This window comes from Ovis aries, chromosome 7 (genome assembly GCF_016772045.2).
Source record: "Ovis aries strain OAR_USU_Benz2616 breed Rambouillet chromosome 7, ARS-UI_Ramb_v3.0, whole genome shotgun sequence".
NCBI lineage: Eukaryota > Metazoa > Chordata > Mammalia > Artiodactyla > Bovidae > Ovis > Ovis aries.
In genome coordinates, this window is record NC_056060.1 from 35,631,724 (window position 1) to 35,658,911 (window position 27,188).

General features: G+C 49.0%; 1 protein-coding gene across 2 annotated transcripts in view; it reads right to left on the reverse strand.

Annotated features, from left to right (window-relative positions):
- Positions 1-27,188, reverse strand: part of PLA2G4E (phospholipase A2 group IVE) — a 78,922-nt gene that overhangs the window by 29,152 nt on the left and 22,582 nt on the right. The window contains exons 1-2 of one of the 2 annotated variants that reach the window (XM_012181261.4): positions 12,561-12,667; positions 5,778-5,850 (exon numbers count right to left, since the gene is read on the reverse strand). In XM_012181261.4, coding sequence (XP_012036651.3) covers positions 5,778-5,850; positions 12,561-12,659 — 172 coding nt within the window. In that variant the 5' untranslated portion in view covers positions 12,660-12,667. Of the gene's footprint in view, positions 1-5,777; positions 5,851-12,560; positions 12,668-27,188 lie in introns of those variants that run through there. The other variant, XM_060419111.1, reaches the window with a different exon arrangement.

Consider the following 27,188-nt stretch of genomic DNA (forward strand, 5'->3'; position numbering starts at 1 on the left):
TTTTTTAGCTTCCATGGTGGCTCAGACAGTAAAAAATCTGCTTGCAATGCAGGAGACGTGGGTTCAGTCTCTGGGTCAGGAGGATCCCCTGGAGAAAGAAATAGCTACCCACTCCAGTATTTTGCCTAGAGAATCCCATGGACAGAGGAGCCTGGCGGGCTATAGTCAATGTGGTCACAAAGAGTCAGACATGACTGAGCAAACAACATACACACACACGGCTGGGCAGTTTTCTCTCTGCCAGGGGACGATCCGAAGGACTAGCCACTCAGAGGTCAAGTTTATCTCTTGCTTTGACCCAGGGCACCAGGGAAGCCAAAGTAAGGCTCAGCTCTGGGCTGCAGAGAAGCAAGGATTAGAAGGGACACTGTTAGGGAGGAGGGATTCAGCCCCAAGGCCCAGTGGGGACAGCCTGGAGAAGAACAGGCTATTCACCAGGATCTAGGGACAGGGAATGCAAACCTCATGTCACTGAACATCTCAGATGTACCCATCTGGGCTCTTTGTATCTATACTGGTCTCCCCACATGGCCCAAGAAACCCTCATATCTAAGACCACATACTTTATTTTTCATTCAAAAGAACAACATGAATGTGATGATGCTGTGTGTGCTCAAAGGACAAAGCTGTGACCCCAACAGGCTCTCCTAAAGTTAAAGAAGGCCTCCTGGGTTTTCTCTTTGGAGCAGTGGCAGGCACAGGGATAGGAATAGGGTGAAAACCCAGTGTCCTGACACCATTCCACCTGAGAGGAGGGAGGAAGCGGTGCCACGATGGCCCTTGTCACTCCTCTGGCAATCTGCTGGGGGCAATTCCCAGGACATCCACCAAATACATGGAGAATGGGAAAAGTCAATACAGTTTCCAGGGTCAGAGAAGCTTCTTCTAGATGATAAAGCAGGGCAGGGATGGGAGTTCTGTACTGATAGGACTGATCCAAACTAGTTCCTAATTATAATTAATAATGTCTTGTGAGAATGGAACCAGAGGTGACCCCTCCCCACAAGACTGACTTAGTCCTGTATTGTTACTACACTGAGAACTTCCCCAGACTTAATAACCATGGCTTGCATCATGAGCATCCCTGGTTTCATTTCATCCCCTCTGTCTGGTTAATCTTTCAGGCTAATCTTTCACCATTCAATGAACTGGAATTCATGGCCTTCCGCCCATCAAACAGAGATGAGATAACACTGTCTTTAAATGTCATAATCATCATTAATCTAAACACAACAGAATCAAAAGAAAATGGTGACATCATCCTACCATTCCTTCCATGCCCAACCTGTTCCTCCTCACTATGAACTCAGGTGTCCTGACCAGACTCTCACACTGAGTTGATTTAACACCTTGGTGCCCTCCAGCCTGTCAACTTCTCCCTACTTGCGTGGCCACTGCCTTGGTGCAGGCCATCTTCATCTCTGCCATCTCTTCACCACTACGCCACTGGGAACCCTGTCTTCTGTCCTGCCCCACCCTCATCTTCTCTCTCTAAAGAAACCAAAGGGCTCTTTTCCCATCGGTCACTCCCCAGTTAAAGATCCTTCGGTGGCTCCCTGCCCACTCATGCTGAGTCCCGCCCACTCATGCTGAGTCCCGCCCACTCAGCATGGCCACCCCTCCCACTTTCCCAGCCTCACATCATTCCTTCTCCCTATCATCCCAGCCCCGCCCTGTTCCCAACCACACACACACTCAGGCATTCACACATGCATGCACACACACACTGTTACATGCATGTAACAGCCAAACCCAGGGCCCTGTAGGTCTCAGAGGCCGTGTCATCTTGCGATGAACACCCTCCTCTTCCTCTTTCACACTACCCTTCTTCCACCCTTTCAGGTTGCAGAAGGGACCTCCCTCTGGAGGCCTTGCCTAAGCCCCCAAGTCTGGGCCAGGTGCCCCTCGTAGCCCAAAGCCTCCTGCTCTTCTCCTGAGGGAGCACTGCTGACAAGTTGGTGCATGTGGCTCCACCACCCCCTGAACCCTGGGAAGCCCAGGAGACCCAGTATTGGCACCACTGGATATTTGTGACTAAACGAATGATAGAAAACCCCAACTTCCTGCTATTGGGATATATCAGTACCCCAGAAATTCTGGGCTGAGTCATCACAGATATAGACAGGTAAGTTGGCATGTCTAATGGCTGTGTTCAGACGGAGACTCCCTGGGGACCTGCTCAGTCTTCCTGGGCCCTCCTTTGGCTTTTCCTGGACTCCAAGTCCCCTCCTCTTGGCCTGCCTCCTGTGCAGGGGGGGCCTGAAGGCAGGGACCCCACAACCCTACACCCACTTGCTTAGCACGATTTCACAGACCCTGGAAAGGCCCCTTTTCCTCTAAGATTCCTTTTCTATCATCAGTCAATGCCTAAAATTGTCCCATTAAATCCACTGGGCTTTCCCTGGTGGCTCAGATGGTAAAAAATCTGCCTGCATCCCAGGAAACCCGGCTTTGATCCCTGGGTCGTGAAGATGCTCTGGAGAAGGAAATGGCAACCCACTCTGGTACTCTTGTCTAGAGAATCCCTTGGACAGAGGAGCCTGGTAGCTTATAGTCCATGGGGTTGCAGAGTTGGACTCGACTGAACGGCTAACAAACACAAATCCACTGAAGTCTCAGAATTTTTTACCTAAGGCTTAAATCTCCAATTAAGATTAAAAACAAAACTCCTGGAAGAGCCAACATTGGTCAGACACCTACACGTCAAGCATAAATTTTTTTTTCCAGTCCTTTTGCAGATAGCCATTCTGCCTGTCCTCCTAAGGTTGGGAAGGAGAGTGCAGCCCAAGAGAGGATAATCCTGGGGAGGGATGATGGTGGAGGGAGGCTGCCAAGCCCAGATGACAAGCTGTGGCATCATGAGCTGACTGTAAGGTAGTGACTGTTGTTGTGTTGGCAATTAAGAGTGCTTAAGAAATGATGACCCAATTCTAAGAACTTTGGGGAATTTCCTAAGCACAGATTGGTTCTAATCCTTGTACCTCATGAAGTGAAAAAGGGCTTGGTCATAGGAATGACATATCTCTTTTTCTAGAATGTGGGTGGCCAAGATGACTTAACCATCTCTACTGATATCAAGAACATTATCTTCATCTCTACTGATATCAAGAACATTATCTTCCTTAGAGACACCCACCTCACAGCTCTTGGGGTGATGGTTTGAATTTTAATTTATTGTCCCAAGGGGAATAAAAACTCTGGACAGCTGCAAGATTTCCAGGCCAATTCTCTTACAGCCCTGACCTAGCTCCTTGATGAGGGAGCCACCCCCGAATCTCATCCCTTTGGGGCTCCTAGAAATCTTAGAAACTCAGGCACCCCTTACAGGACTGAACCAGAGGGGAGATCATTTTTGATCTAAGCCAGGAGGAATGATTTAGGGCAAAGGTGACCCAGGACCTGCAAGATGTCAGCATAGTCTCAACCCAGGTGAGGCAGAAACAGAGCCCAGTCCGTGACAACTGTGGAACCAGATACAACGTGACCTGGGCTGACACCCCCAGACACCATGACTGCCCCCAACTCTGTTCCTCAGGGAAATGAGGAAAACACAGACATGTTCCAGAGGGGACCAGGTACCCTCGAAGGGCAGCCTGTGTGCCAGAGGCACGTGTGGGGAAGAGAGAATAGGTGGTGGGCCAGTCCTTAGCCTGTTTCTCTGGCTGCCTGCTCTCCACCTCACCTCCACCTCTGGGGCCCTCAGGTGACGGGTGTAGCAGGAAGTGCCCTGGCTGGTGGGAGGGTCTGACAGCACAGGTGCAGGACTGCCCTAGAGTGTGAGGCCCGCAGGACACGCAGGGCGGGGACAGAGCCGCCTCTAGAGGAGCCAAGGCAGGCGAGGCCACCACAGGCATGAGACAGCTGTGACCTGTCCCCGAGGGGGGTGGGGGAGGTGTCTGGTGACCCACCCTGGCGTGTAAATGAAGGCAAAAGAGGCAACCAGGCTCCGGATCCAGGGGACACTTCCAGGCTCCTCACATCACTTACTGGTGGCTCCGAGTAAGCCCAAGAGGCCCCGAGAAGCCCAAGAAGTCCATGGCCCCCTGGCCGACCTGGGAACAGAGCCATGCTGGCTGCAACTGATGGCATGGGCTCTGGACGCTCACCGTCCCGGGGACGGGGTCTCAATCCTGCCTGGTCCCTTTGTTCTCTCCTGGGATGTAGGGCCCTCCCTTCCCCACCTCCACACTCATCCTTGCGTTGGGGTGTTGCGGCGATAGCTTTGCAGCAGGCTGTCAGCCTCTTCCCCAGGGCTTCTGCTCCATCCGCACAGAAGCCCTCGAGGTCATGCAGTCCCTGCCTCAGGACTAGGGTGCCACCTAGATTCCCATCCATCCTCTGAATAGCCCAGGCTCCCTCTCCTGGCTTGTCCTTCCCACCCCTCAGCAGGCCAGACCTGGGATCAAACACTGATTCTGCTTTAGGCAGCTAATGGTCATGTGCAAATGGGTCCCACGGCACTGCCCTCAGGTTGGGGAGGACGAGTGCTGTCTGCCCCGGGCAGGCCCCCAGCAGGTGCTGGAGGCGGGGAATGCAGGAGGAGCCCTCCCCTCGATGGGGCTCCCAGACCTCTGGATGCTCACATCTTGTCCCCTCAGACCTCAGGCTCTCAAAGCAGCCTTCCTTCACTACTCCCAGTTTTCAGTGTCCTTTAAATCCCATGGTGACAAGATCAGAATGCCATCCTCCATTAAAGAGAGTGAGAGTGTTAGCTGCTCAGTCCTGTTCCACTTTTGCAGCCCCATGGACTGGTAGCCTGCCAGGCTCCTCTGTCTGTGGAATTTTACAGTCAAGAACACTGGAATGGGTAGCCATTCCCTTCTCGAGGGGATCTTCCTGACCCAGGGATCAAACCCAGGTCTCTTGCACTGCAGGCAGATTCTTTACCATCTGAGCCACCAGGGAAGCCCGCCATCCTCTATTACCATTCCATGATTGCTTTGCAGATAGACACCTCCCCTTGCGTCAGGCTCTCCCAGCATAGTTGAATCCCAGGGTGAAGGCAATATAAGGAAGCTTCGGAGAACTTGGAGCCCTTGGGCCATTTCTGTGTGGTTGCCAGTAAGTGGGGACCCCCTCAGTCATGGGCCCTGACACAGAGCTTTGTCCTCCTTGAGGGCCAGACTTCCTCCCTGGATGGTGAGGAGGTGAGGGCAGCATAGGGAGGGGCTTCTGTCCTACCCACCCAGATGTCTTCATTTCTTCCTGAGACCAGAGACTTCCCTGGGCCCCCATGTCCTGGGAATGCAGCAGAGGCTGGGATGAAAGGGAAATTAAAGCAGCAAGAAGACCCGGAACAAAAAGCCCTGGTGAGTCAACCATATCCATGGGCTGAATGCAGAACTGGGGCCCCTGGCATGCACTCTCAGGCCTGTCTGGGATCCAGGTCCTGAGAAGAGCACTGGAGCTGACTGGCTTCATGGTCCCCAAAGGTCTCCCCTTCTCTTCCATCCCAACAGCCCCTAAACTCATGCCCAGGGTGAGGGAAGCTGCCTCCTGGAAGGGGTCCCAGGGAGGGGAGGGCGGTGAGGAGAGCGCAAGGTGGACAGCCAGGTGAGGACTGCAGGGGCTGCTTGTGCCAAGGCTGCAGCTACAGGGAGGGGCCTGGAAAATGATACAAACCTCAAAGTCTGAAATACAACTTGAATACAGAACACACCCAGACACACATATGCACACACACACAGAGTGACCCCTGACCATTTCCCCTCTAGGCCTGTCTCCATCCTGGCCCCAGAAGTAGAGAGGAGGGAGGGAAGAAGGAGGGGGAGACTCACCCACGTCAGCCTGTCGGACGTTCTTCATGCGGATGACCCTCACTGTCAGCAGGTGGCATGGAGACAGCCCCTCCTGTGGATGGAGAGGACACTGGACTCACTCTTCACGCAGCAGTGGCAGGTGGCCTTGACAGAGAGAGCGGCTCAACCTGAACAGGCTCCCACTGCCCAGACTCCAGTGACCTGCCCCTGGGACCATCTGCAGTCTGGAGATTGCTTCTGGTCCCCAGGGGTCCAAGGCTGTGGAGGTGAGGGGCTTTGTCCTCTGTCCTCTCTGAGCCAACACACCCCAGAGGAAGGACAGTTTCATACCTCTTTTGCCCACGTCTTTCCTATTTGGATCTTGGAGTTGGAATCTCTTTTCCTGAGCATTTTACCCAGGCTTAGAGGAGTCTTTTTTTTTTTTAATTTGAGGATAATTACAATTTTGAGATGATTTTTGCCATATATCAACATGAACCACTCCTAGGTATACATAGGTCCCCTCCCTCTTAAACCTCCTTCTCCATCCCATCCCTCTGGGTTGTCACGAAGTACCGCCTTTGGGTTCCTTGTGTCATACAGCAAATTCCTACCGGCTATCTATTTTTATATATAGTAATGTATATGTTTCAATGCTACTCTCTCAAATCATTCCACTCTCTCCTTCCCTCACTGAGTCCAAAAGTCTGTCCTTTATGTCTGCGTTACATGAGTCTTTTTACTATTCACTTCCAGCCTGTGCCCAAGGCAGGCACCATTGGATTCCTCCAACCCACCCAATGATGTTTATAGAGGCCTCTGAACTGGAACCCTTTACACTCTGAGTCATCTACTCCATGTTACAAGAGTCACCTTCTACCCTTTTGAGAAAATGCAATTCTTCTCTGTTTAAAATAATATTAGAGTTTAGGGGAAACCATGAGAGTGTGAAGAAAAAGAGTCCCCAAAATGCCAATACTCAGAGAAGACCACTATGTATAAATCCTTTTATTATTTTCAACTCAGACTGTCCACAGATAGTTCATCTGGCTTGGCTATTGTCAGATAATATTTGTAATATAATTTACTGAACATTTACTCTAATAGGGGCAGGGTGGGCACAGCAGGAGACCTTGATCTTGGCCAGTGAGAGGTCCCGCTCAGTTGGCCTTGCAGGGGTCCTGGGGCAGAGTGCAGTGCAGGCTGATCATGGCCTTCTCCCCAGCGCCCTCCAGCCTCAGGCCAGTGGGTGATCTGGGGGCCGGGGACAGACTGAGGGCTGTGTCCCACAGAGCTCCAGAGCCCTCACCACAGCTTGTCCATTGGTTGGGCTCAGTCCTTGAAGCAGCAGCCAACCTCTCCCTGATCCCCACCTCCAAGCCCTAATGGTGGTAGCTCTCTCCATGGGTCACAGTCCAGGGGACCTGCCCTCATTTGGGTGTACTGAGGAGCCAGAGGCCCAACTGGGTCTTGGGTGCCTGGCTCCCTGAGTGATGTCACGTGGACAGTGTCTGGGGACCTGGCCCTGAGGGTGCCACCAGCTGAGATCTGCTTCCTCAGTTGAGCCTCGGCACTGTGGGAGGACCTAGACTGGATGCTGGACAAATGCTCCTGAGCAGGGTAACTGGCCTGTAGAGGGAGCTTCCACCTCTTAGCAGAGCCCAGACCTCAGAGGGGAAGAGATGAGCCTTGAGACCTTGCCCTTTCTCATCAGAACGGAGGATAATATTTGTTTTTAATACCAAAAACATTTTGTACTGAGGTATAGCTAATAGGATAATATTTGGTTTGGTGGAGATTTACAGGAGCACTGTGACTTGACCATGACCTGACATCAAGAATGTATATACAATGGAATATTACTAGGCCATAAAAAGGAATGAAGTTGTGCCATCTGCAGAGATGTGGATGGACCTAGAAACTGTCATACAGAGTGAAGTTAAGTCAGAAAGAGAAAACAAATATCATATATTTATGCAAGTATATAGAATCTAGAAAAAATGGTACAGATATTTGCAAAGCAGAAATAGAGACACAGATGTAGAGAAAAATGTATGGACACCAAGGAGGGCAGGGGGGTGGGATGAATTTGGAAACTGGAGTTGACATATATACCCTACTGTGTTTAAAATAGAGAACTAATGAGAACCTATTGTATAGCACAGGGAACTCTACTCGGTGCTCTGTGGTGACCTAAATGGGAAGGAAATCCAGAAAAGAGGGGATGTATATGAACAGCTGATTCACTTTTCTGCACAGCAGAAACTAACACATTGAAACACAAGTAAACCCCAATTTAAAAAAAAGGATCTGACACTAAAATGTTTGCAACAACTAACCACTCTCCTTTCTCGTCTTTCCTAGAAAAGGGCTTTGCTGAAAGCTTTTGGGGAGTTCACGAGTTTTTAAGGCATGACCCATCTCCTTGCATGGCCCTACAACAAACCTTTCTCTGTTCCAAACTCCAGCATTTTGGTTTTGCTTGGCCCCATATCAGGTGCACATTCGTGCATCAGGTACATAGATTTGCATTTGGTAACATTACTATTTTCCAGATACTTCTCTTATAGTTTCTAATTTCATAAAACCTTTATAATAAAAGTATTGCTGTCTTTTAAAAAATTAAATAATTGACATATAACATTGCATGAGTTTGAAGTATACAACATAATGATTTGATGATATATGTGTTTTGTATCGTCATATGGTTACCCTAAGAAGTTTAGTTATCCATCATCACATGTAATTAAAATTTTTTTCTTGTCATGAGAATTGTTATTTTGATGTCTGTCCTTCTAGGCTCTACTGGGGCTTAATTTGTTTCTTTGTTTCTTTTTATTTTTTAATTGAAGAATAATTGCTTTACAGAATTGTGTTGGTTTCTGCCAAATATCAACATGAATCAGCCATAGATATACATATGTCCCTGCCCTCTCTCTCTCTTTTTTTGATGTGGACCATTTTTAAAGACTTTTACTGAATTTGTTACAATATTATTTCTGTTTTATGTTTTGGTTTTTTTGACCAGGAGGCACGGGGGATTTTTGCTCCCTGACCAGGGACCGAACCTGCACCGCTTGCACTGGAAGGCAAAATCTTAATCACTGGACCACCAGGGAATTTCTTGGGCTTAATTCTAACCAAGAACAATAGGACAATGGCTGGGAAGGTTGTTGCTTGGTCCCTGAGATCCATATATAAGTCAGCTTTAGGGCTTTTTCCTCCTCTTTTCCCAACAGCTGCCTCAAAGTTGGAACAAAGCCATACTGTCACATACAGGTCTGAGGATTCTTTTTGTGAGAGTAACTCTGAAACACTGAATATTTTCATTATCAGTCACTTGCTCTGATGGGATTGCCTTTTGAGCCTTGTCACTTGGACCAAAGGCTGCGCATTGCACTTCTCTTCTGGTTCTGGAAATACAGCTGTGCCTTTGGGCAGACCCCCTCTGTATGTGATGTGGGCCACTGCTGTTTTATATTTTGGCTTTTTGGCTATGAGGCATGTGGGATCTGAGCTTCCCAACCAGAGACTGAACCCATGCCCCATGCATTGGAAGGTGAAGTCTCAACCCCTGGACCACCAGGGAAGTCCCCTAGCTCTAATTCTTAAGCCTGTGTTCATGACTACGATTCTATTGTCACTTTAAACTTGAAAGTGACCCTCGGCAAACATGAAGACAGATGTGGCTTGCCCCAGTCTTCTCTGAAAGTCTATTTTCCTGGCAGATTTTTTGTTTCACCCTGAATTATCCCAAAGCCCCCAAACAACCGCCACACTCTGGCAGTCCTCCTTTCAGTACTCCTCTGACACATTCCATCATTTCTCCCTTAATCAAACCACCAGAGCATGTCAGGACTGTAAGAGCTTTTAAGAGAAGTTCCCACTTTCTAGCAGCCACAGAGGGCTGCTCTGTGGTCTGGAGCCTCAGCTTACACCTTTAGCCCAGGAATTTTCAGGAGACACCCAGTTGCACAGTATTCTGCAAAGCACTCATCCACCTGCCAGCAGGGAGACAGAGCCTTGAGGGTGTGAGAGAGAGCCCAGAGGAGCCATGCTGGGAGGAAGGCAGCGGGAACACAGGACTCAGGTCTTGGGGCCGGATGATTCCAGGAATTAAGTCTATGAAAAATGACCTTCTGGGATTAAAGTGAGTGTACATATTTTGCTCCTGATATAATTAGCTCAATTGGAGTGATGCTGCTGCTGCTAAGTCGCTTCAGTCGTGTCTGACTCTGTGCGACCCCATAAGCAAAACTTCATGGTCCCAGCGCTAATGAACACACAATAGAAAGATGTACTAGATCAAAGGATAGTGTTTGTGACTATAGGAACTAGAAACTGGTGGGTTTAGGGAACCCAAGTGTATGGGGTGGCTTATGGGATCCGGGTAAGAACTCAGGGGCTTGGACAAGCTCGTCCCTCTGACAGGATTGCTAGCTGGGTATCAGAGTGAACGTTTAACAGCAGACATGGCCAGGCACCAGCTAGTCTGCAGCCCTGGATCAGGGGTGGGCGGTAATCCTCCAGTTCATGAGGGCACTGGATGGTCCAGGGACAAGGACCACAGAGCACTCAGGAGGCTGGAGCTCAAGGCAGGGACTATTTGGCAACCAGTGGCGAAGTGTATTTAGACACTTTAACAAACAGGACTGCTGTGTAGGGACGGGGGAGCTGGATGGCAGGTTTCTGGGAAGCCATGGCTCAGGCTGTAGGCACAGCTGGCTCCAGGCTCCTCCCAGCCTTGGTCCTTGGGGTTGGTTTCGCCAGGACTCTATTTCCCCTGAAACCTCCTTAGGACAGGGGCATCTCACCAGCTCATGTGGAAAAAAGCTTGACTCTCAGGATTGATTATTTTGCAATCCAGTATTACCCCTTTCCAGCCCCTTACTTTATAGACAGGGCTCTGGTGGGGAGGTTGGGAACACAATTCATTACCCTCCTCTCATATGCCAGGCTCTGCTCTACCTGGGGGCACTGTATCTATTCTCAACTAGCCTCCCTGCCCTAACGAGACTCTGAGGAAGGCACTACTATTCCTCTTTGCAGAGAAGAAGACCAAGGTTAAAGAGCTTGCATCTCAAAAGGGGTCACACAGCCCAGAAGGGGCAGGGCTGCAGGGTAGATATACTTGGCTGCAGGGCAGTGCCCATTCCATCCACTTGGAGGCTGGCCCTCACTGCGAATTAACCAACTCAGTTAATAGCTTGCTCTGGGTCATGCACTAGAGTAGTTAACAGCAGAGGCAGGAGCAAAACCCTCAGCTCCCACTTGGGGGCTATCCTAACACCCTAGAAAACTAGCTGTCACCACACATTAGAAGAATATTTAGGTACAGGTGGCTCCCAGGGTCTGGCTCCTGGTGGGAGTGGGAGCTGGAAGGAGGGTATGACAACCATATTTCAGAAGTAGTAAGGGTCAAGGCTACCCTAACCAATCAGCCCATGAGGTCTGGGTGCTGATGAGGGAAGACAGCTCCCTGGAAGCCTGTGGGAACTCCCCTCTGCAGGGTTTCTCGGGGCAGGGCTGGCTGGTGATGCCACCTCCTTGCTGGAGAGCTGGATGTATCCATCAGTTTCCTGCAATACTGTGTCAGAGCTCAGGACAGCCTGGCAGTAGCTTCCAGGAGACAAGGACCCTCCCTAAAAGGAGAGCATGCGGATGGGGACTCTGTGGGCCCCTAGAGTGCTTCCCTGCTAGTTTGAGCAGCTCCCCAGACCATGTCCCTTTTTATCACTCAAACTAGGTGAGGGGTTTGGGCAAGAAGTCCCAGCTCTGAGTTATGGAGGCCCCAGGACCTGAGAGGGAAGAGCGCAGCTCTCAATTGCTTCATTCCTCACTTCATGGTAAGCTCTGTCCTTTCTGTGGAGCTTTCTCCTCACTCAAGCTCTTGGAGGCTCAATGAGACAAGGGAGACAGGAACACGTGTGGACCAGAGGCTCTTTCAGCGCCCCGGGGGCTGTACAGAAACAGCCCAGAAGGTGACATCTATCCTGGACCAGTCAGCGGGGCACTGGGCGCCACCCAGCCTGGAAGTTCCCTCTTGGGATCCTTGGAGACTGAGCAGGGTCTCCACCTCCCATCCCAAGACAAAACACTTCCGGGGCATCGTTCATCTCATTCCATGATCTAGTGTGGGCTGGGGGAAGGTCAACAGGAAGACGTCACTGCTGACAGTGCTTGCCATGGCATGCCGGCAGCAAACTGGAAGACAGATGAGGTGGGAAAGCCCAGACAGAACTGGTCCAGAGCCCTGGCGGTTTGACCCATGAACCTGGGCTCTCCCTGGGAGCAGTTGTATGGACTCAGGGGTCTCAACCGCAAAACTAGGAGGAGCGCTTCGTGGCCAATGGGGACATGTCGGCACTGGCACTGGTCTTCACCTGACACCACACCACACACTCTCACAGCAGGTAGTTCGGCAGGTCCACAGGGTGAAAGCCTGCTCGCTGCTAGGAGTGGCCAAATGTGGCCCGTCCCCGGCAGTGCTGAGCACTTCCTGGGTGCTGGAAAGCCTGCTCGCTGCTAGGAGTGGCCAAATGTGGCCCGTCCCCGGCAGTGCTGAGCACTTCCTGGGTGCTGCTGGTCCCACAGTGGCCCTGAGCACTCCCATGCATCTTGTCAAGCTTGTGGGTATCTGAAGCTGGGCCACCCACCCAGAGGCCTGGCACCAACTGGGCCAGACTGTGTCTCCCAGTGCCAAGCAGGGGCTGCCCTAGCCAAGGTGCTCCATGACTCTGGAGTCTGCGGTGACCCCATCCCTCCCTGAGCGTGTCTCCTGCCCTCAGCTTCTGTCCCACCCACCCAGCCCTGTTCCCTCACCTCCAATGCACAGGTGGCCGTGGGCCTGTCCCCATCCTCTTGGCATGAGTCTGGCGGGTAGTGGGAGACCCACACAGGCATCTGCTTCTGGAGCATCATGTGGCTCTGTAGCTGGCTGGTGAGATGGGGAACTTATACTCTGACTCAGAGCTCCGCCCTCCAGAGGATTCTCGGCAGTGGCTGGATTGTTCTGGGAGGGGCTCAAATGGATAGCCAGGTAGAGTCCTGGACACAGGCCTCTCGTATCAAGGGACCCTCAGGGCTTCAGATCCTGAAAATGCAGGGACAGGCAGGGTCAGCAGTCTGCTGCCCCCAGGAGAACAATCAGGCTGTCCACTGGACCAGGAAGTGGCAGGAAGAGGCTGATGGACCCTCCTGACTCTAGGATTAGCCCAGCCATGATTGGGGGAAGTGGCAGGAAGAGGCCGATGGACCCTCCTGACTCTAGGATTAGCCCAGCCGTGATTGGGGGAAGCCCTGTCTCTGCAGCTTGTCAGGGTCCTGGCTCAGAGTTGCCCCTCTGGGGGATGTGTCCTCCCTCTGAACTCTACTTAGCCCAGTGGCTCAGCACCCTAGAAGCTGTGGGCAGGGGCCTCAGGAGAGGCAGAGACCGTGACCAGGACTCCAAAGTTAGAGGATGAGGGAAAGAAAGTAACTGCTCGAATCCTTGGTGATGAGGAGTCAAGGGCAAGTGCTCCCTGCCCTCCCTCACGGGAGGCCAACGGAGGGCGGGCCTAGCCCCTGTCTGGGCTCAGGGCAGCTTCGAGGATGCTCCCACCCCACCCCGCTGATTCTTATCTCTGTCCTGGTGGTTGGCTTACTTGGGGGACCTATGAAGTGGCTTGATTGCTCGGCTACCCAGCTGGGTGCACTGGGAGTTTCCTGCCTGAGCTATCGCCTGGGGCCCTACAACCGGCTTTTCTGGCTCATGGATTAAAGTGATTGTATGAAACTCAGGGTGAATCTGAATGCAGGGCTGACTCGAATGCAGATATGGAACCTGGTTGGTGGTATCCGTGGAGCCTCCTCCTGTGCAGGAGGAAGACGTCCCCACCCTGCTCCTCTCTGCCTGCCAGGCCCTCAAGAGGGGGGATGGGGCCTTAGCTTAGACCTCTCTCAGCTTGCATCCTTTTCTGTTTTTGACATCCCCCTCTGCCAAGGACACAAACTCAGCATCCACACCCCTTGGTGAAGTCTTGTTTTTTAGTCCTTAAGTCATGTCCAACTCTTTTGTGACCCTATGGACTGTTCCCTATCAGGTTCCTCTGCCCATGGGATTCTCCAGGCAAGAATACTGGAGTGGGTTGCCATGCCCTTCTCCAGGGATATCTTTCCTACCCAGGGATCGAACCTGCAGCTCCTGCATTGGCAGGTGGGTTCTTTACCACCGAGCCATCAGACAGGTCCTTGGTGGATTCTACTGTATTGGATTTAGTTCACAACACTTATTGAGCACCTACTGCATACACACTACTAAGAGAGGAAATCCCAGGCTTGAAGCTGCTGACAGTCCAGCCAGGGAGTCCAATGCTTTCAACCCCTAAGAAGCTCAGAACACTGAGTCTGCTATGCTAACGGGGGTATCCTAGAAGGAGCAGTATAAACTCTTTCCATTTGTAAACATCTGTGGTTTACAGAGCTAATAAACTGTGGTTTAGAGAACACAGAAGTTGGAAAATGAGTGTCAGCTGGAAAGGGAAGGACTGGGTATGAGATGGCTTCATGGAGGAGATGGCACCTGTTGAGTCTCGGAGGATGGACAGGATTGCAATAGCTAATGATGGGTGAGAAAGGCATGCTGGGAGGAGGCACAGCGTGAGTAGGAGTAGGGAGGCCAGAAAGCAGGGTATGCTCAAGAATGCAAGTGGTCTGGTATCAGAGTAGTGAGCTGTGTGGGAGGAGGTAGAGGGGGTGAGTGGGATATGGAGGGTGGTGGGAGCTGGGCAGAGACAAGGGAGGCTCTGTGATGGAACAATCTGGAAAGATACATTAGGGTCCCATAGCTGTGACCTTTAAAATCTGTGCTTTAAGTTTGGATTTATTCTCCAGGCAATGGGGAGCCATTTTGAGCAGGAGAGTGACATGATCAGAGCTGAACTTTGGGAAAGCAATGCTGATTGATGTCATGGGCTAGCCAGCCCACAGCATTGCAGTGTCCTGAACTTGATAAGGTGAGGGTTGTGGTGAGGGAAGGGTGACCTTCCTCTTGACGAGCCCATGTGCTGCCCATTCCCTCCACCCCCTCCTTCACCATCAAACAGGTCCAGGGCAAGCCCCAGGCTCCTAAGCACTCCTCAATGTCCAGAACTTGAAGGAGCCTAGCCATAACCCCCCTTGCCCTCCCCTCACTCCATCCAGCCTAGGCAGTATATGCAAAATCTGGCTCTCCGATCCTTGTATTTCTTCATTTGTCCATTAACTCCTCAAGAGCAGGGCCTCACTTGGGTTGAGTGAGATAAAATTGAATAGGAGGCGAACAGGAGAGAGGGGGGACGTTTCTTCCTCTGCACTCTCTACACAGTCTCTGACCCAGGTGGGAGCTGTTAAAACAGCAAACAGAGTAGACCCGCCCTCCAGCATGTGCTGTCCAGCTCTGTGCTGATGGGGTGTGGTCGGGAAGGAAACAGTGAAGAATCTGTGATTTACTAAGGGGACAAGAGAGGGCTGAGTTAAGCAGGAAATCGACCATGTGAACTCTCAGTAGAGCAGGAGGGGACAGAGGACTGGGTGGGAATGGTGGGAGTGGGCTGGAAAGGCACGGTGCCGGGCACAAGGCAATGTCCACACTATGGGTGAAGGGTGCCTAACTGCCTTCTCCAATCCAGGCTGTCTCTGAATGAATATAAAATTTAAGCTATGACAGTGTTCTTGGTACACTGCTGATGCTCCAGATCAATGCCCCTGTGCCCAGAGTTCCTTCTTGTGGAAAGTCTGAAGCCATCTCCGCACAAAGTGGAGGGGACTCAGTTTTTTTCTACCCACTGCCCTTTCTTCCCTGATGAGCAGAGAGCCTGAGATCTCCCCAGAGACCCCCAAGCTGCTCCTCTGAACCCTTACCTCTGTCTATATCTGGGGTTCTTGTTAATTGACTCTCATTGATTGAGGTGACCAGGATCTGTTTTCACCAGCAGCCTCTTAGCCTCAGGTAACCCAGCATTGAAAAGTACATTCCTCCCCAGTGGCTCAACTAACATCTCTCTCAGGAGAACCGGCAAGGATGAATTCTTCACCTTCCCTCTTTCAAGATACCTGGGAGCCTGTCCCTTCCCTCCCACCCCATCTGCAGCATCTGATTCTCAGCCTCCAGCCTCTCATGGGTTCCTCCCCCACACAGCTGGCTGACCAGAGACCTTTATAACCAGCCCCCTCAACCTGTCATTTTAACAGGTTAACTTACTGCTTAACTCATCTAATGCTCTTGCATTCTTGTCAAAAATTCTGGATTCCATCACTTTCCATAAGCCAAGTAGAGCCCAGAAACAACCCTATGTATGTATGAAATTTCATTATATGATGGAGGAAGTATTTTAAATCAGTGAGAAAAGGACAGACTGACTATTCATTATTAGAAAAGTTAGCTGACCATTTGGAATAAAATAAAGTTAGTTATAAACTTTATAACCACACAAAAATAAATTCCAGACAGATTAAATAGTCACACATTAAAACAACACTATAGAGGACTTAAAATAAAATATTAATATTAGAGAATGAGGAAGATGAAGATGATTTTTCTAAGCAAGGTATGAAAACTAGAAACCAATAGGGAAATGTGGTCAAATTTAAATAAAGAGAAATGTAAAACTGGGGTAAAGGAAAAGATGCCATAAGCACAGTTCTACCTCCAAAATGAATCCCAAATGTCTTCCTCTTAAGAAATATCTGTGGGTAACAAACTCACTTCTAAAAAATAATAGTCAAGAGGGGTCTCACCCTGCCTGATACTAAAACAAACTATGAAGTCACACTATCACAAGCAGTAGGTTGTTGGTGTAAGAATAGAACCAATGAAACAAAATAGAGGAGTCAGAGATAGACCCTGGTGTTTAAGGGAACTTAACATAGGAGAAAATTGGCACCACAAGTCAGCAGAAAAAGAGCAGTTTAAGAGATGACATGGTCATGAATGGCTCTGCTAAGTCACTTCAGTCGTGTCCGACTCTGTGCGACCCCATAGACGGCAGCCCGTCAGGATCCCCCATCCCTGGGATTCTCCAGGCAAGAACACTGGAGTGGGTTGCTATTTCCTTCTCCAATGCATGAAAGTGAAAAGGGAAAGTGAAGTCGCTCAGTCGTGTCTGACTCTTAGCGACCCCATGGACGGCAGCCTCCCAGGCTCCTCCGTCCATGGGATTTTCCAGGCAAGAGTACTGGAGTGGGGTGCCATTGCCTTCTCCCATGAATGGCTCAGTGCGTAATATAAAACAAAACAGCATCACCACCCAGCCCCATATAAAAAGATGGGCTGTGAATAGGTATGTTCTTATAACATAAGAAATGGAAAACTATGAAGTTAGCAGAAGACAACATAGGAGAATCTATCTGTGGTCCTGGGATGAAGATTTCTTAAACATCATTTCGAATCCACGAACCACAAAAACATTTCTAAGTTGGATTACATAAGAAGTAAGGGTTTCTCTCAACTAAGAACATAGAAAAATAGTTAATAGATAGCTGATAGAATAACAGAAGATATTTTCAGTGCAGTTGCAAATCACAAAAGGATTCGTGTCTCTTATATACAAAGAATTCTTATATACTCCACAAGAAAAAGATGGCCATGCCAACACAAAAAGGGAGTCAGAAACTTTCCTGATGGTCCAGTAACTAAGACTCCATGCTCCCGGTGCATGGGGCTAGGCTGAATCCCTGGTCAGGGAACTAGATCCCACATGCCCAACTAGGCCCCAGCATAGCCAACTAAATAAATAAATATATTTTTAAAAAGTGAACCAGATTTGAACCTGCACAGCCAACTAAATAAATAAATATACTTTTAAAAAGTGAACCAGATTTGAACTTGCAATTTATAGGAGGGGAAAACCCAGAAACCTAACAAGCATTTGAGGAGATGTTCAAAATCATTGGTAACCAGAGAAATTAAAACAACAATGAAATTTCACTGTAGCAATTATTCAACACTGAGAACGCTGAATAAAGATTGCCTTTCTTTGGAGAGAGAGGATGGGAAAGGATTTGTGGGCTCTGGGACGTAACAATCAAAAATACAAACTTGGGGGACTTCCCTGGTGGTTCAGCGGCTAAGACCCTGTGCTCCCAATGTGGGGGGCCTGGGTTCAATCCCTGGTGGAGGAACTATATCCCACATACCCCAACTAAGACTTGGTATAGTCAAGTAAATAAATATTTTTTTAAAAAGACAAACTCGGGGCTCACAGGCACCAAGGGTGATAGTAGGCCGTGTCCTCAGCCCTCTGCACTCAGGTAAAATTTTTTTCCCTCCAGCTTTTCCCCAGAGTCACTATCACTGCTCTAGCCTGACTCATTTTCTCCCTCATCTCAACTACAGCTTCAGTCTAACTGGTCTTCCCGCTTGCACTTTTGCCTTGCTATAAGCCGTTCTCTGCAGAATCTCCCCAAAACATAAACTAGATTATTTGACAGCCCTGACTAGAACCCTCCCATAGCTTCTGGTGGCATAGAGAACTGGTTCCAAATAGGAAAAGGAGTACATCAAGGCTGTATACTGTCACCCTGCTTATTTAACTTATATGCAGAGTACATCATGAGAAACACTGGGCTGGAAGAAACACAAGCTGGAATCAAGATTGCCAGGAGAAATATCAATAAGCTCAGATATGCAGATGACACCACCCTTATGGCAGAAAGTGAAGAGGAGCTAAAAAGCCTCTTGATGAAAATGAAAGAGGAGAGTGAAAAAGTTGGCTTAAAGCTCAACATTCAGAAAACAAAGATCATGGCATCTGGTCCCATCACTTCACAGGAAATAGATGGGGAAACAGTGGAAACAGTGTCAGACTTTATTTTTTGGGGCTCCAAAATCACTGCAGATGGTGATTGCAGCCATGAAATTAAAAGATGTTTACTCCTTGGAAGAAAAGCTATGACCAACCTAGATAGTATATTCAAAGGCAGAGACATTACTTTGCTGACTAAGGTCTGTCTAGTCAAGGCTATGGTTTTTCCTGTGGTCATGTATGGATGTGAGAGTTGGACTGTGAAGAAGGCTGAGCGCTGAAGAATTGATGCTTTTGAACTGTGGTGTTGGAGAAGACTCTTGAGAGTCCCTTGGACTGCAAGGAGATCCAAACAGTCCATTCTGAAGGAGATCAACCCTGGGATTTCTTTGGAAGGAATGATGCTAAAGCTGAAGCTCCAGTAATTTGGCCACCTCATGCGAAGAGTTGACTCATTGGAAAAGACTCTGATGCTGGGAGGGATTGGGGGCAGGAGGAGAAGGGGATGACCGAGGATGAGATGGCTGGATGGCGTCATGGACTCGATGGAGGTGAGTCTGAGTGAACTCCGGGAGTTGGTGATGGACAGGGAGGCCTGGCGTGCTGCGATTCATGGGGTCACAAAGAGTCAGACATGACTGAGCGACTGAACTGAACTGAACTGATACAGACCTTTGTTGGCAAATTGATGTCTCTGCTTTTTAATATGCTGTCTATATTTGTCATAACTTTCCTTCCAAGGAGCAACTGTTTTTTAATTTCACAGCTGTCATCACTGTCCACAGTGATTTTGTACCCCAAGAGAATAAAATCTGTCACTGCTTCCACTTTTCCCCCTTCTATTTGCCATGGAGTGATGAGACCAGATACCATGATCTTAGTTTTTATCATATATTAAGCTTCTTTAAATATCGGGGTCTGTCTCATGGCCCTCTATGCCCTGAACATGCTAAATTCTTTCCCACCTCAGGGACTTTGCACTTGCCATTCCCTTGCCTGAAGTCCTTGACTTCCACACTGTGCATAGCTGGCTCTTTCTCCTCGGTCATGGCTCTGCTCAAATGTCCTTTTCTCCAGGAGCCCTGTCCTATCCACCCTTCATAACTCGTGTGCCTTCACTTATCTACTTGCTTCTGTGTTGCTCTAGCTATTAATTAAGTTAAATTAAATCAAATTCAATAAAGTATATCTTGATTATCTTGTTCATCTATTCTTTTTGCCTCATTCCACCAGACCATTAACCTTTTCAGGGTAGGAACATTGCTTATCTTGTTCATCAACTGGAAACACCGAATGCCCATCGGTTTCTTACTGGTGGCTAGTTATGGCAAGTTAACCACTGGACCATCACACAGATGTCGACAGGAACAAAGTGGTTACCATCTATTGAATGCTTACAAAGTGACAGGGACTACTTTCCATATCTTGTATTACCTGAGATGTAGACACTATTATTATCTCATTTTAAAGAACTGAGACATGGAGAAGATAAGCCAGTTGTTCAGACTCACCATGGTAAGTGACAGGTATTAATTGCTCAGTTGTGTCTGAGCCTTTGGACCCCATAGACTGTAGCCCAGGAGGCTCCTCTGTCCATGGAATTCACCAGGCAAGAATATTGGAGTGGGTAGCCATTCCCTTATCCAGGGGATCTTCCTGACAGAGGGATTGAACTCTGGTATCCCGCAATGCAGGCAGATTCTTTTCAGCCTGAGTCACCAGTGATGGGGCTGTGATGCAAATCAGTCTGTCCCAGAACTTCTGGCTTTAACCATCATACACTCAGCCTTTCAGGAGATGCTACTGGCCTTGAAAATTGAGATTCCCCATTGTTTGTAAAAGGCCTCTTTATGTCCTATGTTCATTGAGAAAGCTCAGTTTCCTAAAACAAACGTGTAATGAGTAACACAGACCTAGAGACAAATTTATGGTTACCAAACAGGGAGAGGGGGTGGAGAAGGGGTAAATTAAGAGTTTGGGGTTATCAGACACAAACTATTCTATATAAAACAGATAAACAACAAGGTCCTATTGTATAGCACAGGGCACTATACTCAATATACTATAACAGACCATGATGGAAAAGAATATGAAAAAGAATTATGTATAACTGAATCAGTGGGCTGTTCAGCAGAAGCTAACACAACATACAATGAGTAAATAAATTTTGGGCAACATAGTGGAAAGCAAATATTATATCCTTCAAGTAACGGGAGGTAAAAAAATTATCAGCCATTGAAGTTAATACATTAAGATGTCTCAGAACTTCTGGCCAACAGATAAGACATGACTATTTCATGATGACAAGATATAAAATAAGGATAAATACGACAAGAAAATATCTTCATTCTAACATGGGTACTAATTATGTTCCTAGTGTTGTCAACAGATCCTGCCCTTCTTTATTCTAATAAGAAGATGTTAAGGTCCAACTTAGTGCTTTGCATTCTCGAAGCACCTGTATCCATAGCTCAACGTTTGTCAGCCTTGTGACATTCCTGCTACTAAACCTTGTGTCTCTGGTTTCAACTGGATGATAGGTTTTATCTTCCTGTTCCTGACTCTCTCTCACACATAGTAAGACTGTCTAGAGCCTTCTGTACACTGAATTTGCTCTTTGTCAACTGTCACCTCTGTGAGGGTGACACCGTCATTGTCTCAAACTTGACTGAACATAGTTCAATTAGTTCATGGTCTAGACACTGAAGTTTCATAGACTTGGATTTGAACCACTGGTTCTGTCACATGTTAGCTGCATAAACTTGGATAAATTTATCCCTCTACACCTGAGTTTCTCCATCTGTAAAATGGGAAGCATAATAATTCCTACCTCTAGGGTGGCTGTGAAGACTAGATGAACCAAATCTTAGCACACGGCTTGCTCTTACTTAGCAATGGAGTCAGTACAAGTGCTGTGATCCATCGGACAACAACCTCAGACACTAAGACATCATCTGCCCAAGGAGCTCACAGCCTACGCTGGATGAGACAGGAAGGTCACACAAATGATCTCAGGATGACTGGGTCACATATGAGGAAAAATATGCTGCTCAGGGATCAGAGCCACCCAGGACTGGGAAAGTCAGAGGAGGCTGCCTGGAACAGGAAAAACTTGTACTTGTCTTTGAAAGAAAGAGAAGGATCCAGGAAAGAGCATTCCTCGGTCGGGTGAAACAGCATGAAGAAAGGTAGGAAGACTCAGAAAGGAAATTAAATAAGATCCCAGATGCCAAGTAGAAGAATCATGATGATTCTTTTGTTGGCAGTGGTGACTCATGAGCAGCAAATGTTTAAGAAAGAGAGCAAAGCCCACTCCTACAGGCAGAACAGGTGGCCATCAGCACTGTGTTTGGGTGAGCCGGAAGGCAGGCGTGCCTCCTTCATCAGCCCAGGGTGGCTGCTTGGGGCAAGCCGTGGCCTGCAAAAGGCCCCTGATAAAGAAGTACCACTCCCTCTTCACCAGCCCGGAGTGGCCATGGGTCTCATCCTATCCAAATGCCCTGCAGGCTGCCGGTGCCCCCAGTTCCAGGCAGACTCTGTCTCAGCTTCTCAAGCTGTCATTCTGGGCCTGAGAAGACAGTGCCAAGGAAAGGTAAACCTGCAGGTCATGGAAGGAAGAGAAATCCAGAGCAGGCCTGCGAGTGTCAGAGAAAGGCGATGGGAGGTGAGGTTACAGGCTCCATTCATTCTTCACCGTCTCTGGTCTCTTGGCCTGGCCACAGCAGATTCTTTACCATCTGCATTTAGGTCAGGCTAGGTCTACATAGGCAGACACTTCCTTCCTGTCGAGTCAGTTTACAGAGATGGAAGGGCCTTCTGCTGGCCATGAGGCCAGATGTCGGCAGAGGCCAAGTAGGGCAGGAGTCCCTTGACTATGGAGCCCACATGGTGCCAGGTGTCAGAAGCAGGTGACTGCTAAACAGAGTCAGCTGCTGTGACATCGGTGGAGAACATTCGCTGGGCAGGCAGGAGGTGGCCCTAATTCTGGAGAAACCAATTCCAAACACAGGCTTCCTGTAAGTAAGGAACTCATTGTTGAGCCCCTCCTGGGAATCAGAGATTTACCAAAGAGTTTTTTTAAAAACGGATGAAAGTGAATATTTTAACCTGTGTGGTTTTGTTTTTTGTTTTTGTCATTGCGATCCCTATGGTCCTTTCTTCCCTCAAACGGGCCTTGGGCCTCTGCTGTCCTGAGGTAGGAGACTGTCTTCAAAATACAAAGAGAATCAGAAGTTAAATCTTGGTTTCTGAATTTCTCTAGGACTCAGCTTTCCTATAGATAAGAGACATGGAGAAATACATAGGCGGTCATTTCTGGTACTGTTTGCCCCCACCTCCACCACCTGGCAGCTGGTATAGTGGTGAGAAAGTCTCAGGGGCTGAGCTGAGAGCACGTCTGATCTCTGGGAGATGCAGCCTCACAGATGTGTCCACCTGGAGAGTAGATGGAAGAGGCTGGAGAAGGTTCACGGAAACTCTGCAAGGCTGCCTGCGGGGGCCTGGAAGTTGTGAGAGCTGTGGGCCCTAACAGTGAGAACTGCTTGGCTGGGGTTGCTGGATCCTGAGCACCCAGCTCGGTGAACACCACGCGAGGGGGGCCTTTGTTGAGGGGCTCCCACTGGGCAGATGGGAGCAGGGAGCCGAGCTCCTGGCTCCTCCCACAGAAGGGTAGTTGTAACAAGAAGCCCTCACTTTTCTTGGTCCAAAGCCAGCTGGCCAAACATGCCCACCACCCTGCAGGTCTCCTGATGACCTAGTAGAAAGATTTTACTTTTGGTAAACTCACCATTTGGTGAGTTGACCTTTTTTTTTCTTTAACTTTAGAAATAAACTCTATTGAGGTACAATTTAACCCAATAAAGTGTATTCATTTGATAGATTTTGACAAACACATACAAATGTATAACCACCACCACACTCAAATCAGAGATCACTTTCATTGCTCCCTGAAGCTGCCTCACAGTCTTTTGTGGTCAATGACTCCCCTTCCCTCTGGGCCTCAGGGAAACACTGATAGGCTCTTTGCTGCTATTGACTAGATGGGTCACTTCTGGAGCTTAATATAAGTGGAATCATAGTATTGTCTTTTGTTTGGCCAAAGTTTGAGATTTATCCATGCCATTGTATGAGTTCTTCCTTTTTCATTTCTATGTAGTATTCCATGGTAAAAATTAAATTTGTTTATTCATTTATCAGTTGAAGGACAAAGGTGTTTCCCATTTTCAGCAATTATGAATAAAGCTGCTCTAAACACAGGCACAGGTGTTTGTGTATATATGAGTCTTCATTTCTCTTGAGAAAATAACTATGACTGGAATGACTGGGTCTGATTGATTTCTACCTAGTGACCTAGAGGGAGCGTGATGTCACATCTGGGCTCATTTGACAATCCTAGCCTCCTGTCCTGGCACTTCTCCACTCTCCCTCCTTTCTCTCATTTTCTTCTCTTCCTTTCCCTTTCCCTTCTTTTCTTCTTTATTCGGTTGGCTTCCCTTTTGTTCCCCACCCAACTAAGATTGAGGGAGCCCACTGGGCAGATGGGAGCAGGGAGCTGAGCTCCTGGCTCCTCCCACAGAGGGGTAGTTGTAACTAGCAGCCCTCACTTTTCTTGGTCCAAAGCCAGCTGGCCAAACATGCCCACCCCCCTGCAGGTCTCCTGATGTCAGCTCCTCAGTCAGGGAACATGGCGGGGGGCAGCAGAGGGAACTCCCAGATTCCACAGGAAGAGGGCTAAGGGGGTCTTCCAGCATTTTCAGCCTGGGGCTGACCTGACAGGGCCAGGTTTTCCTGGCACTGTTGTTTTAAGAACTGTATCTGACGGTTCTTGTCTACCCCATTCACTGGTGCTGTGTCTTTAGACTGAATTTGGCTCCAGCCAGGTTCTAGCCCAGGAACAGAATTCCCCACTGATTCCATCTGGTTCAAGGCCCTGAGCCAAAGTCTTGCAGTCATTTCCTGAGAGCTCTTCCCCACTATCTCTCAGGACAGGGGAGATGCGGGCTGGGCAATTGGCACGAGAGGCCCTCACATCAAGTCATGGGTTTGACAGATACCAGCAGAGCCAAGGAATGTTTTGGCTCCCTTTGTCTCAAGGTCAGGGTCCATCGTGTTTGGGAAGACACCATGGTGTGGGGCAGAGCACTGCCCTGGAAGCCAGGAGTCGTGGGCTCCAGTTACAGCTCTGCTGTGCGATACGAAACAAATGGCTCCCTCTCTCTGGGCCTCACTTTCCTCTTCTGTAAAATGGGAGCTTGGACTAAGTCAGTCCAAAACCCCAGGAGTGGGGCCTGGCATCCGTATGCTTCCATCATCTCAGGTGAGTCTGAGACACGACAATGGTAAGACCACAGAACCAGGCAGCCTCAGGGCCCTTTCCTGTTTCTGACTTTTGCTGCCCACTGAGGCCACGCCTTGCTCGGACATCAGCTCAGTATAAGAATAAACAGGAGATTCACAGCGTCCTTCTGAGTCCAATATGATGGACACCACACTGTTGAAGCAGCGTGTTGAGTGCTAGAAAGGAAGTACAGCCAAGTTAATGGTCAGGAAAGAGCAAAAATGACTAACGCAGGCTGATATTTGGTGAGGGGGATGGGAGACCCTGTGAGGAGGGCACTGGGGGTGGGGGCTGAAAACAGAGCTCGTATCCTGTCTTCAGCAGGACCCAGGGCTGCCAGCCCCTCTCCCCACCCCCACACCACACGTGTGAGAGTGTGTCTGTGTGTGTGTGTACTTGGAAGCGGGATGCACATGTGCTCTTTCTTGTCGGGGGAAGAAGGACCATGATCCCTCACTGGAGAAGGAAGTCACTTTGTACCAAACTGGTTTAGCATCATGAGCCCCTGGGGCTCCTACAACAGGACCCTAAAGACTCATTTCCAACTGTCCCCACAAGCTTCAGCCCTGCTTGTCCTGCCTTTTTTTTTTTTTTTTTAGTGATATTTGGTTGATCTTAAGGTAGAGATGAGGACTGGAGTTAGAGAATGTGCACCCAGGAAGTAGAGAGTGATGACCCGGCTGTTTGACACAGCATGACCTCTGGGAGGCTCACTCCTGCCTGGTTGCCTGCCTCCCTCCTACTGGCTGTGTCTGGTTGGCAGCAGGTGGGCTCCAGGGCCTGGGAAAGCCGAGCATCAGGAAGGAGGCACTGGGGCAGAGGGCATGCATGGTGGCGGGGTGGGTGGGGCCACCTTTGGGCTGACTCTGCAGTCCTGCTGCTGCAATCCAGACAGCCTGGGTGAGGCTTAGGGTGCAGGTGAGCCAAGCGCAGCTGGCAGATGGGGTCAGGAGCAGAGAGGGGCAGGAGCCTCAAGCAATTCAGGAAAACTGGATTCTCCAGCTCCTTCCTGAGAGGACCTGGTGGGGTAGGGAGGAAACTGGGCTCAGGCCCCGTGTCACGTGTGTAGGAGCATTGCAGCTATCTCCTGCGAGGTAGAAACGACACCGCCCTCCTCCCACTGTGCATGTGTCTTAGGGGTGAGGTGGGGTGAAAATGTGGAACCTGTCCGCTTTCTGGTGATGCAGAGCTTCATCACTACACCATGGGGGAGGACTCCGGATTCCAAGAGTGCAGAGCTGACCCTTATTGCCCCTGGCCTGGAGCTGTGAGCTCTTGTTTGCTTCAAACGATAACTGAAACTGAAGCCTCATTTGAGAGTGATCAACCAATGTGGTTGGCCCAAGACTGTAGATTTTCTGGGATAAGGCACTTTCAGTGCTGAAAGCAAAGTCCTGGACAAACTAGCATGACTGGCTACCCTATTTCTAACTACCCTTAGAAGTATTTTCTGAAGCAGAGTCATACCTGGTATGCCAGACATGGAGTTTATAATTACTTATATTTATAATTATTCCTAGGCTTTATAATTGAGGCAAAATAATTTGATTATTTTCTGACTTTATTATGGAGTATATGAACAAGATCTATACGGGACAATTCCAAGTTTTCAGGCTAATTCTGAGTTTAGGGTATGATTGAGTCTGTCTGTCATGGGACTCCAATACCATGCACATAATGACCTCCAGCATCCCTTTCCACTTCCACCAAAAAGAGAAAATCCTGTTCCTTCGGGATTTTATGAAACTGTCATTTGTGGGGAATCTACCTACCCTTTCAAATGTGGGCCCCTGACTAGTGTGGCCAGTTGGCATTCCCATCCCTTAGACTTGGTGATTTGTTAAGGACCTATTAGACCTCCTCTTCATTCTTATTTTTCTTTTTAGGATTATATGGGGGAAGAGAGTGTGAGAATAGAGAGTAAGGGGAGAGGGAGAGGGAGTGGGAACTTCTTTTCTCTGGATTATGAACTCTAAGGAAGATGTAACCTTCGAGGTACTTTTGGTCATCTTTGCCACCATATGGAAGGACTTAGCCTTAGAAATGAAGCTGACATGGAAAAAAGCAAAGCTGAGATGGGGAGATAAAGTTCTGAGGACAGAGTCTGGACCACTAGATTCAGCTGTGCCTGAAGCCTACTTGCTGCAAAGCCCACGAGCCATGACTTTCTAGTTACAGGAGACGATAAAGGCACTTTTCCCCCTCAAGTGTCTTTGAACTCACTTTAGTTACTCTGCCACTTTTGACTGAAAGAGCTCTAAGATGCCCGGCCACTATATCTGCAGGTCTCCACTTGGGGGTCTCCAGCAGGAAGAGGGGAGGATTAGTTGGGGTTATGTCCTCTTCCATCTC